At 40.9% G+C, this 17,002-nt stretch overlaps 1 protein-coding gene across 1 annotated transcript; it reads right to left on the reverse strand.

The window, feature by feature from the left end:
* Positions 1-5,833: 5,833 nt before the first annotated feature.
* On the reverse strand, positions 5,834-16,211 carry CARTPT (CART prepropeptide). Its single transcript, XM_069219256.1, has 3 exons — positions 16,065-16,211; positions 11,634-11,717; positions 5,834-6,448 (listed from the first exon to the last, which is right to left on the reverse strand). Exons 1-3 carry the CDS (start codon positions 16,209-16,211, stop codon positions 6,341-6,343), a joined length of 339 nt encoding a protein of 112 aa, XP_069075357.1. The 3' UTR covers positions 5,834-6,340.
* Positions 16,212-17,002: the final 791 nt, after the last annotated feature.

Consider the following 17,002-nt stretch of genomic DNA (forward strand, 5'->3'; position numbering starts at 1 on the left):
ACACAAAAAAACAAAGTGGGAAGGAAAGAAAGCTTCAGAAGAGAAGGAATGGCTAAAGACATATTGAATGCTCCAGGAAAACAAGCATAGCTTGCTTTTGGAATTACATCAAGAAATTAAAATCCCCAAATTTAACCAGGGAAAATGTAGTCCCGGAACAATTCTGGGAGAGATATGTAATTGCACTATGCTTTGGCCAGCCAGCTGCACCGTGTCACTCTGACAAGTGATGGTCCGTGGATCAGTCCATAGGAAATCAGCAGAATCTAACCACATTTGCCCAGGCCTGCAAACTCATCAAGGCAATTAAAAAGGGCATCAAAAATAGCGGAGTGCACGGACCCAATGGCTTTCCAGCTGGAATTTTTAAATGAGCCTCGGAGGACTGGGCAAAGGTGCTAACTCCTCTTCAACCAAGCTTTTCTCTCCACCCAAGTTCCAGAAGCATGGAGTGGCTCCATCTTGTGCCCTATATTTAAGAAGGGGGACCTGACAACGCCTCACTTCCGTTTGATAGCCCTACTCGATCTAGAGGCCAAAGCTTTCACTTGATCACTACTTAAAAAGCTAGAGGCCTGGTTCTTGGATCATGATGTTCTTCCATTCTTTCAGACAGGGTTTCGAGCAGCTGCATCAACCATAGATAACATCACAGCACTTGCTGTCCTGAGCCATCAAGCAGGCAAAAAAAAAAACAGCCACCTCTCCTCTGCTGTTTCATCGAGTATAGTAATCACCTTCAATAAGGTAGACTGTCCCAGGCTGTGGAGAAACCTAAACACATGGGGCGTTCCCTCGAAACTTCTAGGGGTTATTATCTCTTTGTACTCCCAAACATGGTTCCAAGTGAGAACCGGGCCACACACCGTCACCTCCAAAATCGCCACAGAAGGTGGCCTGAAGCAGGGCTGCGTCCTTGCACCTCTTCTCTTCAATCTACATACAGCAGACTTGGGCAAAGCACTGGAGAACAGCTGTCTCACTCCCCTACGACTAGGCCATTTGAACCTATACATCCTGCAGTATGCAGACAATATCATAATAAAGGACCACACCAAAGTTGGCGGACATAGACCATTGAGCAGTCTCCATGCATACAATGAAGAGAACTACCTCAGAATCAATCAAAACAAGACTAAAGTCCTGATTTTCGACCGCAACAAGAAATTTCTTACATGGCGCATGGGGACCACGATAATTAAAACAGCTATGAAATACAACTACCTAAGGGTTTGGTTCACAGAGAGTTCCAAACCCACAGCTCACATGGTCTTGCTGAAAAAGAAAGCTGCAGCCATCACATACGGTCTCACCTGCCTTAACAAGAGATTAAAAAGTGCCTCTGCCACAACAATTCTCAAGGTTATGAAGGCTTCCCTTCTCACTGCACTTCACTATGTGCACCAGGCCTTTCCTGAGGTCAGTGCTCTTAGTCTAGAACTCACACCGTGTTCGAGATATAAAAAAGTATTCCGATTGCCCAGCTACCTTTGCAGGTCTAGTGTCCGCCTGGAATTTGGCCTGTCAAGTTAAACCTGAGAGTCTGACACTTTCAAATATTACGTACGTATACTGAAAGCGCCTGGTAACTCACTCAAGGCCTGACTGAAATATACCTTTGAGAGTCCACGGAACCCTTTGTATCAGCAACTACAAAAAGCAATTGCATCCTTCTAAATTGAAGCACAAGCGCTAAAACTTGACATCTTTTTGACTTGGAAAAAGTTAATCAATAGGCAGTTGTGTTAGCTTCATTTCAGCAATACACAGCTTCCTTAAAGTCCTGGGGCATTCTGCTTCCTCCAAACACTCCTTATCTGTTAGGGAAACCTCAACAATACCTTTCAGATGCCATCAACAGATGAGTGTATAGAGACATTTTGTATATGCGTCTGCTTGGTCTACCTGTAGACGAGTTCAATTAGTCATGAGCCCTTCCGGGAAAGGCAGGAGCATGCAGAGTATGCAACTTCAAGCGTGAATCATGGTTGCACCTCCTGTGCTGCTGCCCCACTCTTGACGTCGTCAGAAGGTTCCTGCTAAGACTAATTTACTTGTAGAAGGGGGCTCGTATTTGTCAGGCAGCCTCTTCATTATGCTTTTCCCGATGATATGTAAAAATCGTATCGAGGTGTGGTAAATACATCAAAGAACTTAGAGCTCATTTTCAACACTGAACCACTGACCTCCAACCTGTTATCTTTGCTCGAAAGCTCATAATGGACTACTGAATTCAGAAATCCTGAAAAGGGTAATCAGCTTGGCAAGTGGCTCATAGCCCACTTACTGTACGAGGCACTTTGTGACTCTCATTCTGGCCTAAAAATCTGTTAACAGACCACTGCATGCAGAAACCCGAAATGGGTCCTTAGAGAGGCTTACTCGCTGTATGGAGCACTTTTTGATTGCCATCCTTACCTAAAAACTATTAACGAACCACTGCATGCAGAAACCTGAAATGGGACCTTGGAGTGCAAGGAGCTCCTCGTCTACAAGCAGTATAAAGCACATTGCCCTCATATTCGGTGAGGGGGGGGTGCAAATATGGACATGATTGTGGCTTTTTGTAAGGTTCCTGTCCTTAAGTGTTGCTCTCATGAGTTGTCTGGGTGAAGCTACCACACTTACCAACCGATGCACTGTCCTCACCAAACTAAGTTCTTTAGTCCAAGATGCCCCTCTTGGCATGGGCATTGAGGGAGAGGGGGAGGGAGATATGGTGGCACTGCTATTACTCATTGGCTCTCAGACCCAACTTGGTGCCCATCTCTGTAAACTACTGTAACACCTTCCACCACACACTTTACCACTTAGCACTTGCCTTCTATACTCTTCTTTCGTCTCAGTTATAAGCAACTAAAAAGATTTTACTAAACTAATCTTATTTCCTGTTCGTTATGGAGAGTACTCTGAGTGTTATAAATAATTTTAATGGTAAAGTAAATATGTACTCTTTCTTAGAATAGTTGTATTTGGATGGATATGGTTTCTTATACTGTTTTTTTTTTACATAAATTGTTATGGATGTATTAACTAAACAATAAAATGTACATTGACATTGAGTCTGAGATGCATCTCAGCAGATCGCCTCATGATTCCTTGGAAATTCTGCAGATGATTCTGAGCACTAGCACCACAAAATATATTAGAATTCAACTAGATCAAGTTAATCTATTACCGAGTCAGACACCAGTTACAATGGAGGTGTGTGTCTATCTGGAGGACCTCCATATAAACTTCACAAACAATTAAGTCCTCACCTTGCAGTCACTGCAGGGGTAAAACGTATTCTTGCTCAGAAAAAAGCAACTATTGGTACAGCTCAATGAAGCTTTTGAAAAGGTCTTTTAAAAGGTGGACAAGTACATGCTTCATCCCCCACCAGGCACTGAATTCTTTAAATAATTGTGCCTGGTAAACCCTGAAAGGCTCTACTTGAGATCCCAGGACAAAAGAACATATTATATTTAGACATCCTAGCAGGGCTCCTGATTATAGACTTCTTCTCTGCTTTAAACATGTAGGACTTGAAGCATCAATTCATGAAGTGATTGATACATATTTTGGTGTGGAATGGATGAACACATGGTAGAAGGAGCAATAGCATCTATAAACTTATTTTATCAGCCAGGTATCGCTCCCTCACAGAGCAATCTATCCATGCAATCAGCAGTAGTTTATTTGACTAGAATTGGACAGTTCAAAACAATTGAAACAAACCAGCCAATTTGAAAATCTGGCAGCAAAAATGCTTTAAATAGTATCTTAGCAACCAGTGTGGAATTTTGTGAACGAACCTAGATACCAATAGTTCAGTTAAAAACATTTGGAATCATAGTAGATCGCAGTACGACCTACCACATTTATGAAGTCGGTTGCAGATTGACACTTCAATTGGTGACTATTACAGGGATGGTGATCTTGAAGGGTCAGAACACCACTATGTCTGAAATTGCTTTTCAATAAAAATTTTAAGCAGCCCGTTTTCTTAAAGGAAATGGGGGTGATTCATAATAAATGTTTACTTTTTTAAAAGTTTCTTTGAAAGTTGGAAGTGCTCCCTTGGACCACTGCCTACTCCCTCTGAAACGTTTTGTTAAATATTCATTAAGGTAAATGGGTCCATAAAAGACCCCTTTCATTTTGCAAATTAGCTATTTTTGTCTTAAACCATTGCTTCATATCATTAGGGACTGCCATTTGGATGGGATGTCTACAACAAAGTCCTACCAAAAAGCGATTCATTATCCATTTCAGAAATTGGGACTAGTTTACAGACTCCTGAAATGGGTTTAGCACACTTGGGAAATGGTTTCTGCAGTCCCAAACTCTGATTCAGAGTGTTTGAGCCTGCAAAATAAAATCTTTTTGGGAGACCAAGGTATAAAGGGTGGTAGTCCAGCCAACATCGTACAATGGACTCAACTAATTATCACTTGACAAACAGAAAGTGGGAGGAGACGTACTCTCTTGCACAGAATGTGAATGAAATAAAAGCAGGCAGGTGAAACCTTATGGATCAGAGTTAAAAGAAAGAATGAAGCGTCAAAGAAGTAACAGGACTGCTGACAGAAGGGATCGGGAAGGATGGAGAATAAGCGCTTTGGACCTACTGGCATCTCCCAGAACACAGGTTCTTGGCCACAGCCCGAACGTTTTTGGGGTCCAAATCAAACCTTATGCAAAATGCCTTTTACTTTAGGAAGGCATTTTCTTTCCTTCATCAAACTGATCAGGTACTTCAAAGAAATGACATGCAAAAACACTTTGCAGAACGTGATTATCGTCAACACTTCTGGGCCAATGGAAAAAGAAGACAACGTAAATTTAGCATGATCCATTACCCTCTTTTATCCAAATGTTTCAGCGACCTTGGACTCTGGTCTCATGGCTGGTGCACTAGGACCAGCCGAAGACACTAATATTTGCTTGATAATTTGCTTTTCCTTGATAAACTAAATTAACTTAAAGTAACATTCTGATACTACTTTTAAATTAGATATCTTACAGATTCCTTGGGGAAATGTTATGCCCTTACTCTAAGAATCACGTTTTGTAACTTTGAACCCTGAAAGCATTGGTTTCGGCTCTTTTGAATGCACCTCCATCCTTACATACCCTTAGCTGACGGGCCATTTCAGTTTTTAAAAGGTAGCCTGACCCAATGTTAGGGTTGACTCTCTACCCAATACAGCCCTCCTGCTGTTTTACCGTTCCCTCTCTTCCTCTTTTTGTGATTTAATGAGAGGAACTAGTCCGCCTCAACCTTTGCACTACATTTATGTGTAACAGGCTGAGTTTGTGAATAATTGCACGATTAAAACCAATGAGTTGGAAATTCCAAATGTAAGTTTCTACAAAGGTATGATTATAAATGCTTAACATGGATTCCCAACACCAACCTGTCAGATTTACATACATTGCATTTATTTTAGGAACTTAGGTAGTAGGTTTGAATTAGCTGTCAAAAAACAGCATTTATTGTATGTAACTGTATTTTATGAACTTTCAGTGTTTAACAAGATCTCTTTAGGTTTAGAGATGTAATGTCAAAAAAAGACATTGGCTTTGTTAAAAAAGTAAATATCACACGGCCCAGGCTCTTATGATAGTCCTCAGGTCAATCGATCATCCTCCAAACCTGCAACATCCTGCATCCCCTTAGTAACACATACAAAAGGACACCAAATGGATGTCACAGAGAGCCGGATAATGTCTGTTTACACGTCTTCAACTCTAAGTGCATCAATTGAACTTTGGGCTATTTTCCTACCATTCTTCATTAAGTAAAATCCATTTTAGTATTATACTGTTGGGTGTTAGATTAGCCATTTTGACACATTCTAAAACATCAGACACTTTAAATACAACTGTGCATTATGTGAAAACACTTTATTTAATACCATTCATTCATGCCACTTCGCTCTACCATCTAGTAGGATGTAATTTGTCTGACATCGAACACCCTCCACACAATGCTTAGACCACATCTTCACTACACAATACTACACCCAAAAGACACACGGATTTAGAAAGCATGTTTGGTGCACCCAGTGAGACATTAAAAGTGAAACAAATGAACACTAATAGTTTTAAAGTGTAATGTTGTACACATGTTTGAGCATCAAACAATGAACTCGTCCTTAGTAACACTGATTTGAGTAACAATAGGCATTTGTCATTCAGTCTCACTTTACAAATACAACTGCTGGGTTGTGCAGTGTTATGAATGGTTGGCATGTCAGCCCATGTCACAAAGAAGACGGAAGGGTCACTGTAACCATGTGTTAAATGCACGAGCTTGCACTTTTGTCCTTACTCCATTCATGTATTGTATGCCTTATAAGCACTTTAAAAGGAAAGAGTTACAATTTGTTGATCGTGGACAATCACACAATTTTCCAATCCTTGGACCTTTCCTGACAGCACACTGCTCTCCAGCATCACACTGTGAAAAGTAAAGAACAACACAATTACTACATAGAGATAAATCTTTATATTTTATGTTGTACAATATTTATGTACATGTTTTAGCATTTTTGTTTATTTTTTGGTTCAGGACAAGAGATTACATGACATAAGACTTGAGGCAGAAACAATGGAATATGCAGTAGGTGATATCCCAAAAATTAAAAGACTTTTTAACAAATCACAATAAAATATAACAAGGAGTTTGTGCAGGTGGTGGATGGAGAGCCCTAGCAAATACAACACGGGCATTGTAAGCAAAATTATTCACCTTAAAAATGTCCTTTGGAAGCAGAAATCGCAAATTGTAATTTACAAAAATGGGACCAGGCGAAATGTCCAGTCACATGTGGAACTTGCAACTAAGGAACATGCAGGTTGTGGCAGAACTTTCTGCAGTCGTAAGAGTAAGGTGGTGGTGGGAATGGACGTTCTTGAGGGACTGCAGGAGGTGCCGTTTTAAGGTAGGGGTAACCAGAAAATTAAAATACCCTCCACTGCAAACCTATCCTGATTGGCAATAATCCAGCAAGCAAACCCAAGGCTCCTTAGTTTTAGGACAAATTGTATCCTTGGAGAAGTTTGAAAACAGTGGTGTTAAGCAGTGTATTTATAGATCACAATTTTCAAAGAATGCTGTCATAAAGCCACAACTATTATAAAAGGTTCTGTACGAACGGACACTCGTGAAATAATTTAAAACATCGAGGCTGCCCATTAATTAAAATTGGTCTTCGCCAAAGGTGTTGGGGGATAAACTCCTCAAAGTTAATTGGTCCAGCTTTGCATTATATTTATACTTTTCTTAGCGCCGCATTTGCGCCGCTTTTTGACGCAAAAACGGCGCAAACTTACAAAATACAATTGTACTTTGCAAGTTTGCGCCGCTTTTGCGTCAAAAAATGACGCAAACGCGGCGCTAAAAAAGTATAAATATAGGTCTGAAATAGATTAGCTATAAAGTCACAGGTGCTTGCAAGCAGTTCTAAAGGGTAATTCATGGAACAGTGGAATACTTTTATGCTGTGTCAGATGAGTTTTATCCTCCCTAGGTGTTTACCTCCTCAAGAAAACATTGGAAATTGGAGCACAATTGAGCATTTTTCGTCCACTTTATCAAAACATTGTCCAAAAACCAATAGGTTTTACAGATAATTTACAAAAATATGAACCGATACACTGACCCAGGACACTGCAGGGCTAGCTCAGGTTAGATAGATCTCACAGGGTTAACAAGCAGAGCTAGCACTCGTGATGGAGACCTCAGAAAATCAAACATCGACCTCATCCTCACGAGTATGTTAATCTTGCAAGTTATGATCTTATAAACCAGTAGTGGTTATAATGCCATAAAATGCTTGATCAACATAGATGTCATCGCAACAAGTGTTCTTTAGCTCCTTTGAAATAAATGTCAACAGAACATGGCTCCCAACTCAGCCTAAATTATCACTGAAAAGTCATCTATGAATACATGATCCCAAATCCAAGCTTTTCATTTTGCAGTTCTCTCAAACAACAGCTTGTATCGTTTTAAAAGTAACTTTCTATCACCGAAATGCATGTGTGTTTCTAATATTTCTTTTAGCAAACGCCGACATTTGGTCCCCTAAACCCAGCATGTCATTTTCAGAAGGTGCCCACAGGTAATGCTGGCTCAGAAGGACAGAGTGGGCCTCACATGCCCATGGAACACAAGGGGTGTTCCCAGGATGGCGACCGTAACCCAAGGACAGCCATGTGGTGCCAGCATCAGCATTATGACTGGGGCCAGCATGATGCTTAGAATCCTCACAATATGTTAGCGAGAACCACCTTAGGCTAGTGCCAAAATGATGTGTAGAAGACATACAAGCCATTATTGGGCCATAAGTGTCCAGAAACTATGGGTTTTGGCTCACTACTTATTCTCCTTCTCTGCATATTTCTCACTACACTCCTATAGTGGGTCCTTCTCCTTCACTTTCTTTCTTGTTTATGTTCTAACCTGAATCTTCCTTGCTTACTTCACCTTCCCACAATGTTGTTTCAATCCACCTTTTTCGCCTATCTGTCTGCCATACTTATACCCTGAGCTCCTTTCTATCCACTTTATCATGCTCATCCTTATGTTGCTTTGATTTCTAGACTTATTTAATACCTCTAGTCCTTCATTATTTCTATTTTGCCGTTTTACAGTTATATTTTATGTTATTTCTTTCATTCTTACTATTTGTTCCTTACTTCCTTATTTTCTTTTGCCTGTTTTGTTTCTCTTCCACCTCCCTCTTTTCCCATTCTTCCCTGTTTATTCTCTCTGCTCATTCTTTCTATCCCCATGTTTCTTGCCATTATTTTAGGTTCACATTTCCGTGCTTTCTTCATTTTTTAATAGCCTGGCTATCTTTCTTCCCAATTCTTTTTTATTGGTCTTTCATGTGTGAAATCTGGTTATGCAACGGAGATGCAGAGGCTGGAAGCACTAGGGAAAGTGGTTGTGGAAGTTTTCACAGGCAGGATCACTGGACTGCTAAGTTCCTGAGAAGGCACACGCACTCAATTTTTGGGCTATAGTGATTTACAGGTCTGGAGAGGAAGAATTCTAGTTAGCCTTCTTAAGACCTTAGATCAGTGCCTGTCAACAAGTCGAATTGGTTTTCCAGTCCTCATTATAGTACACACCCACTTTGGCATCCCTCACTGTTTGGAGTTTTCTCCCTTTTTGAAATATATCAGTCCCTTTTTTATTCCCCAACTTAGTATTGCCCTCTTGGTTGTCTGTTAACCCCTGCTTGATGTACAGACCTTCCTTTGAGTGCCCAGTATTGTCCTTAGTCCTTCGCCGGATTTCTAACCAGCTCTGAGCCCCTCATTTCCTCATATACTGCTGGAACCTGTAAATCCTGTTTTAGTGGTCACCTGCATCCAGCTGGTGTCTACTCTGACCTTCTGCCCTGTGTTTTACAGCTGATCAGATCTACTCAATATTCATAACGTCAAGGCAGAGTGGTGCTCTCTCTAGAAAAATACAAATTATTGGAGAGTGAGATCCAGTCCTGGATTTCTCTCTTACTCTCTATGTTAATCCCTTGGGCCCAGATGTATCCCTGGATTGCGTTGCCCTTGCGTCAGGCATGGTGTCTCAAGGGCAATGAAATTCTTAAGTCAGATTTACCAAGAAACACCAGGCTCCATTTCTCCTTGTTGTTTTCTTTTAATAATTGTGATGCATTCTGCAGCATACTTAGAAAGAGGAAAACAGTTTTTCTGCATTGTTTGAGCACAAAGGTGTCACTTTCTGCACAAAAACAGTCCTGCCTTCAACACAGGCACCCTTCCACCATGTCCCAGGTGTGCTGCATTGGCGCTAGGCTGCATGGAGTGCGTCAGTACAATGAGGGAGCAGGAATGCGTCACATGTTGGTAGCTGTGGCGCATTCCTACCCTCTCCATTGAATGCAGTGCAGCAAGTTACCTTGCTGCCCTGCGCTGCATCAAGTGATGATAAGCCCGGCCTTTGGTTTCTGTGTGTGAAGACACATCATTCTGTTCACTAGCGCAATGGCTAAAGGACTGGAGAGGATTTAAGTGGATCCACATCTCCAAACCGTGACAACTCACCTCACTAGGTCTAGTTTATGATGCTTGTTTCCACGTTAGCCCTTCTTTCCATTATCCTCTTTCCAACTTCACACTTCCATTCTTACTTTAATCGTACACTATCTTTCCTTCCATCATCTTCTTTCTTCTTTATAATTCTCCATTGTCTATTCGCGTTCAGATGTTCTCCTTATCTTTATCGCTCTTTCTTAATCTTTTAGTGTAGACACATCAGACTACCCCCATTGAAGAAGTCAGGCTGTAGCTTGAACATATATAAACTATTCAGACAATTTGCTGAAGCACTGAAAGCCAATCCCAAGATAATCAGAACTCATGCCTATTTCTATTGAGCCGTGAGACGGGAATATAAATAGTTCAGCTTATAGTTAACAAAAATGGAGAATAATGGAAGGTGAGACTCTTGCAGCGGTATCCGAGCATGAACCTCCCTGTTAAACAGCATGCATGGACCTCCATAGCTACAGAGTTAGCATCTCGCATCATTCTGCTGGACCATGTACTGATGATTACGTTCTAATTCAAAATGGCGGTAACGAATGGTTTTATCACTATCACCACATGTCCGCATGTCAACACACCGTCACGCTATTTCAATTTTGCTTCCATATTCTTCTTTCGTGAATGTTCCGTTATCTTTCGTCCTTCTACTTCTTTCTTAGCTCCTTCTTTTTTATCAGGTTTTCAAATGATGTCCTGCTGTATCTATATCATATTTCTCTTTCCTTCTCTCTTTTTCTATCTGTCCTGGTGGAAGCAGTCTGGCTATAGGATTTAACATGTCTATAGTGTGATTAGAAGTTCCAGGAACACTAACATACACACTACAATACATTCCTAAAATAATCAGCAATCAGGGCTGTTTCTACCAGGTTAGGCTGTGTTATATCATTCTAATTTGAACAGGCACTGACGGATGATTTAGTCAATACACTGCTGACCATAGACTGGAGTGATTCCAATAACATGTCATATCTCTGGACTCTGCGTTTTTTGTAGATGGCACAAGAAGGGACAAATCTCATCCCCATGGTGTATCCTGTTTGTTTCCAGTAGCATGGCTGTAAGTTTAGAGTAGCTTACAGTTTGTATACTGGAAAATGATTTGACCTCCTTAAGGTCCAACGTGTATTGTATAGGGGTACAGAATGAAAATGTCTAGATTAGATACCCTGCATTATTTCTGCAAGGGAATAAAAGCTACAACACCCAATGGGACTGGACGCTGTAGTCATAAAAGGGGGAGGTCATTAGACAGAATATTGTATCCGTCAGCCGCTGAGCTTGGCAATACTGGCAACAATTCTCACTATGTTGAAGGTAATGTACAACCCTACTTGATTCAGCACAGTCGTTAGTTGCTAACTGCAATGTAGGCGTATTGAAACTCAAACTAATTCAAATATATGAAATGCAAATGGAAATGCTAATATAAGGTTCCCATCGACAAAATGATGGATAACAATTAAACTAATAGTACAGCTCCGGCAGGAGGAACACAAGCATAACATGCAATTAATTGATGCTAACTTTGTAAATACATGACATTTGCACCTTTCACTCACCATAGGAACTTGGCCATACTTTTTCTCATAGATTGGAATCCTTTTACTCTTCAGCTTTTCCAACACTTCTTGCAATGCCTCTATCTGGGAAATGTAAGAAAAAAAACATGAACGCTCCTTTAAAAAAATTAATATTGTGTCAAAGACAAAGAAATCTAGGCTAGGACCTTACAGGATTATAGAATCAGTGCTCAGCCAGTGGGTTACGGAAATAAAGAGGGCATCTTTCTTTGCAGGATCCGTCTCGCGAGACAGTTATTAAAAAACAAGAGCCTACACAAAAGGAGAATTATAAGCAAAATACTAGACTTTTTAAAGCATTAAGTTCTGAGGCAGATTTAATGAAAACGATAAACAAGAGAAAAAAACAAACATTCCTCGTGCATATAAGGTACATAAGACCTGTACTTATGAAAGCTGTGCACCTGATTTCTCCCTCTGCCTTCGTAACTTCACAGCATCATGCAGTCCGAAGCACATCACTTTGGGACATATTCACCAACTGCATTTTTATAGTATATTTAGTAGTACACACTAATACTGCCCACATACTACAAAATGCTATTCATAGATCTATGTACAGGGCTGACTGTAGGGTGGTGAGACTGGTGCCGCCACACTGGGTGGTGACCTGGAAGGGAATGGGGGGGGTGGCAGGGCACGGAACTCAAGGGGGGGTGCGGTATTTAGCAATAACTTGCAATTTAAAAGCATCAGCTGCAGAGTTCGTTGTGCGTCCAGCTTTCAGGCACCAATCATGTTCCTGCTAGAGAGAGAGATGGAGTTTTGTCTAGTGACTGTTTTGACTAGCCATAAAGTAGCGCAAAGGGTTAACACACCTGCTGCAAAGAACAGATCTGTATTTTATGTGAATAGCTGAGTGGATTAGTAAAGCCAGCCTTTAACAGTGCTTTAAAACAAATGAAATGTTATTGGGCGAGGAGCTAGGGAGAGACAAGAGGCACTTTTGCCGGGTGGTAGTGTGTGAATCTGAGGAGAAGGGGGGCAAAAAATATCGCTTCACCGGATGTCACCGGCACTCAAGCCAGCACTGTCTACGTATTGAGGTCTCCGCCACCACCTCTTCTATCTTTTCTGTGCAAAGATCTCCGCCTTGGGTGTAGAGTCTCAATACATGTACACATATGCTTTTGTAGTAAATGTTCATGGGATGGGGTAGCTAGAAAATGGGGAACACAACTCAATGGGAGCAGTTTAGTGATGAGGAAGGAGAGGAAACTAGGGAGGAGTTTAGTGAGGAACATTCACCTACCCAACAAAGAATAAGCCAATTCCTATACTTCATTTCGAAAGTTAATACAGCCAAAAAGGACTAAAGCAGCTCAGACCTATAATAAGTGTAGCCACACATATGGTCAACCACTGGTACTGCAGCACCCTCTCATAGAAAGTAATGGAGGAAGGGACTGAGCTAGAACGCCATAGGAAATGATGTTAAAATAGATTAATTTATTTCCACTTTTAAAAATATATATATTGATTGAATTAAATGTTTTATTTTTTAGATTTCTAAAGAACATTTTTTTAATATAAATATACATTTTACAAAACATAATTAATAAATGAAATGAAATTAATACTTTTAGTAACTTTGAAAACATATTAAATAAAATAATTTTACTATAGTTATTTTTTAATACTTCTAAAAAATAATTTAATATATTTAAGTTAATTGAATGTTTAATTCAAAATTAAAAGTGCTGTTGTATGTTTTACATTTTGTTCTACATTTAAAATAAATATAAAATTGACATTAATATGTAGCAAAAAAATTTGTTCACTATTTTTTTAATACATGTTTCACAATTTCCCTACCCTTTACCGTAGGGAACCCCCAGTTGCAGAGGTCTCCACCAAGTGTGCGGAATGTGAAATATGTTTATGAAGACTCCACATCCTAAACTGAGAGGGTGGACCTATGTAAGTCAACTATTTGTAGCAACTTTACTCTTGGAAGTGGTGAATAGTCATAAGTAGTAAAGATACTACAAAGAGTGGGAGTACATTTGCACACGTGAATGTACTCATATGTAAATTTACCATTGTTGTAGGCCCCTTTATCTTCACGATACAGTCTAAAGGAGTTGTAACTGTGCCAACTGCCACGTCAAATCTTACGGAAAGTTTAATGCATTCAAAGGAACAAATGAGAGCTGCTTGCACTGTAGGCTCATGTCTTCCTGACAGGTCCCGCTCAGCTGAGAGCTCATACTTCCCAGACTGCTCTGGCGTCTCCCAGAGGGATGTTCCATGAGCCGCCCGAGTGCCAGGCAGGAAAGGCAGTAGTGGGGCCTTTGAATCCATCATGCAACAGAGGATGTTGAGCTTGGCCTTCTTCTTCAATCACCAAATGAAATCCATGACTTTCTTAAAAGGGACATGGGCAAGCCTCAACCAAGCACTCCCAAGATGCTGGATTGACCGTAAAACAAATTAAAAATCCCGAAACTAAGACTGAGGTGAGTCTTTTGCTGTGGGATCTGTTCCCATCTAATCACATTATGAAGAGAGCCATGAGAGGTAGGTGCAAAGCAACACATTTCTATCTTTATTTTTAGTGTATTCTTCACCCTTTGCTACTCTCTTTGTCCCAGATATCTACTTTCAGGAATATAATTGTCTTCTGGAAACCCTTCCATGGATTCTTGCTTGGCTCTTTTCTCCTTCCTTACGTCAGGAGGAGTTTGGTGCAGTGATTTCTTCAATTCTAATTTTCGTCTTCAATCAAGAGCTATAAAAGACTGCCAATAAGTTTCTTTCACGGTTTTATAGGGTTATCCTTCCGACTGGGAACCTGAACCATAGCGGGGTAGAGAGTCAGGGTTTTGTCCTTGGGGGAAAATATTTTGCTGGTGTAGAAAAAATAATAAGTGCACTTACACTCATGCAAAGGCATGTTCACATGCAAAGTTGAACACTATACCCAATCTTGTATGGGCAACAGAATCTGCATCCACAGCAAAAAATATACGCAAGTAATCCAGGAGTATTCCTGGAATTCTACACATGTTGAAGGCTCCAGGAAGGTTCTTGTAAGGGCTCATGAATTCCTAATGTTGGTACATCTGCACTCAAGTGAGGAAGTAAACATGCGGGTGCTGATCTGTGAATATTTTTTAGAATCCGACTCATAGGTTTCATACCACTGCAGATGTAATCCCTTTTGCTTTTAGTATCTAATGATCATGGACAGTACTGCACGTGACATGAACATCCGGAGTTCATTTCTTCCTTAGACCCAGTTTTACAAGATTTCAACTGCTGACAACTTCCACGAGCGATAAATTACTTTAACTCTGTGCAAGAGCATGGTCACTATTGCATTGCGCGGGGCACATTTCTGATCATTTGTACAGTATTTCCCTGCGCCCAGACCGTTTAAATGCACACTCCTGCCAGAGTCACTGGCTAGAATAGCGGACATTGAAGGATGCAATTTTCAGACATTTTGTTTCTCAAATAACTCTTGCAAAGTTCGCAGAATCTCACGGGTGCGTGGCGTCACTTGTCTAGCTACGTTTTCTACTTAGCTGTCAGGGACGGCTGCATACTGCAGGTTTAAGCTACAGAAATTAAAAATTGAACAGTCGCACCATCCACAATACTGCCCGCACACTACCACCTATGCCATTTTAAAACGGATTATTTTAAGTTATTATACATATATATATATATCTGTATATATATATATATACATACATATACATACATATATATATATATATAGAGAGAGAGAGAGAGAGGGAGGGAGAGAGAAACAGAGAGAGAGAGTTAAAATAGTGATAGGTTTAAAAAAGTAATTAAAAAGATACATTATAGTCGATGGATATGTCAGTTTTTAAACAACTGTTTCTAAATCTTTATATCACAACTGTTTCTAAATGTTAATATCACCAGTCCTCACATACAAGATGCACTTTAAACAGATAGACAGAACATGCACACCATAAACAGAACATGCACAAAGACACGATATGCATACAGCACAGAATACATAAACAAAAGACATACTACTTAAAGTCACACAAAATACACAAGTATACGTACCATATGCCAAAAATAGCATACACAGGCACACACAGAAAGGTACACATATGGCACTCACACAACACACCCAAACGTATTAGCATACAAAGGAAATACGAAATTACATCACACGCCAATCCCGAAAATACACAACAGGCGTACCAGTGAAACACGTTTTTCACAAATAAACAGTGAAAACGCATAGCTTGCAGAGAATGCACGCATACGACCACCCACAAGACATGACACATGGACAACCAGCCTTGCATTCCTTTTATTTCTCATCCAGAAATAAACACACATATAACTCATACCCATTCTGGGACCACATAGCAAACAACAGAAACATGCAAGAAACAAAAACAGCCAGAGTGCGCGACCTACCAACTCCTTCTCCTGTGAGACGTTCGCCAGGCTGGAGAAGAAGTCCAGGGCTCGGGGCTCCAGCTCCCCGGGGTCCTGGCCGCTGGCGCCCAGCAGCAGCGCGGAGCCGATGAGGGTCAGCAGGGACAGGCGGAGGCAGCTCTCCATGGTGCTGAAGGCGGTAGTGCACACTGGGACGCCGCCTTAAATATAGCCAGCGGGCCGGACATCAAGTGTGGGACCCAAGGCGTGACGCCATCACCGCACCCTGCGGACGTCAGGATGACTGGATCTGCCGCCCACTACCCGGGGCCACGAAAGGGAAACACGCACAGTACCCCCTCCCCCGAGGAGAGGAGGGGTCTGTTCTTTGGAGAAGGGAATACAGGGGGAATGCTGGGGCTGCAAAGTAGAGTTGGCGCTTCTAAAGGGAACTTCAAATCACTAAGCAACCTCCTAAACTCGTGACTTCAACCAGCTATGAAAGGGCTTTACGTCGCCAAGGCTGCAGGAGTTTTCAAGTGGCCGTGTAGTTGGTGTGCACCCATATCATTGGATGAGTTTACGAAATAGAGCATTTAGATGTGCACCTTGGTTGTGTTTGAACGATTGGCAACCTTGTCTGTAGAAGTAGTACGTTGGCTTAGCTTTGAAAGTTTCTTCTTCTCTCGACTGTGCCTGCTCTTAAATGAAAGCAATATAAATACACAGGATTACCACCTGATAAACACGATGAAGGTGTATTCGTATGTTCAAAGTTCATCAGAAGCAGAATGTACTGTGCTCGTTATATATGGGATAAAGTATCCCTTTTCGTACATTATAATTACATTGTAAGTGACGTACGAGTTCAATGACCATGTAGAGGAACAAGGATGAATGATGAGTTCCTTTATAAGCTCAATGAACTCCAATGTGACTTGCAGTATCGTTATAATACATGGCAAGGGGTACTTTAT

This window comes from Pleurodeles waltl, chromosome 1_1, assembly GCF_031143425.1.
Source record: "Pleurodeles waltl isolate 20211129_DDA chromosome 1_1, aPleWal1.hap1.20221129, whole genome shotgun sequence".
NCBI lineage: Eukaryota > Metazoa > Chordata > Amphibia > Caudata > Salamandridae > Pleurodeles > Pleurodeles waltl.

Coding starts and splice junctions, on each gene's coding strand:
- CARTPT (XM_069219256.1), bottom strand. CDS start 16,211: ATGGAGAGCTGCCTCCGCCTGTCCCTGCTGACCCTCATCGGCTCCGCG. Junction 11,718..16,064: donor TCTCACAGGAGAAGGAGTTG/GTAGGTCGCGCA, acceptor TACATTTCCCAG/ATAGAGGCATTGCAAGAAGT. Junction 6,449..11,633: donor AGTATGGCCAAGTTCCTATG/GTGAGTGAAAGG, acceptor TACTTTTCACAG/TGTGATGCTGGAGAGCAGTG.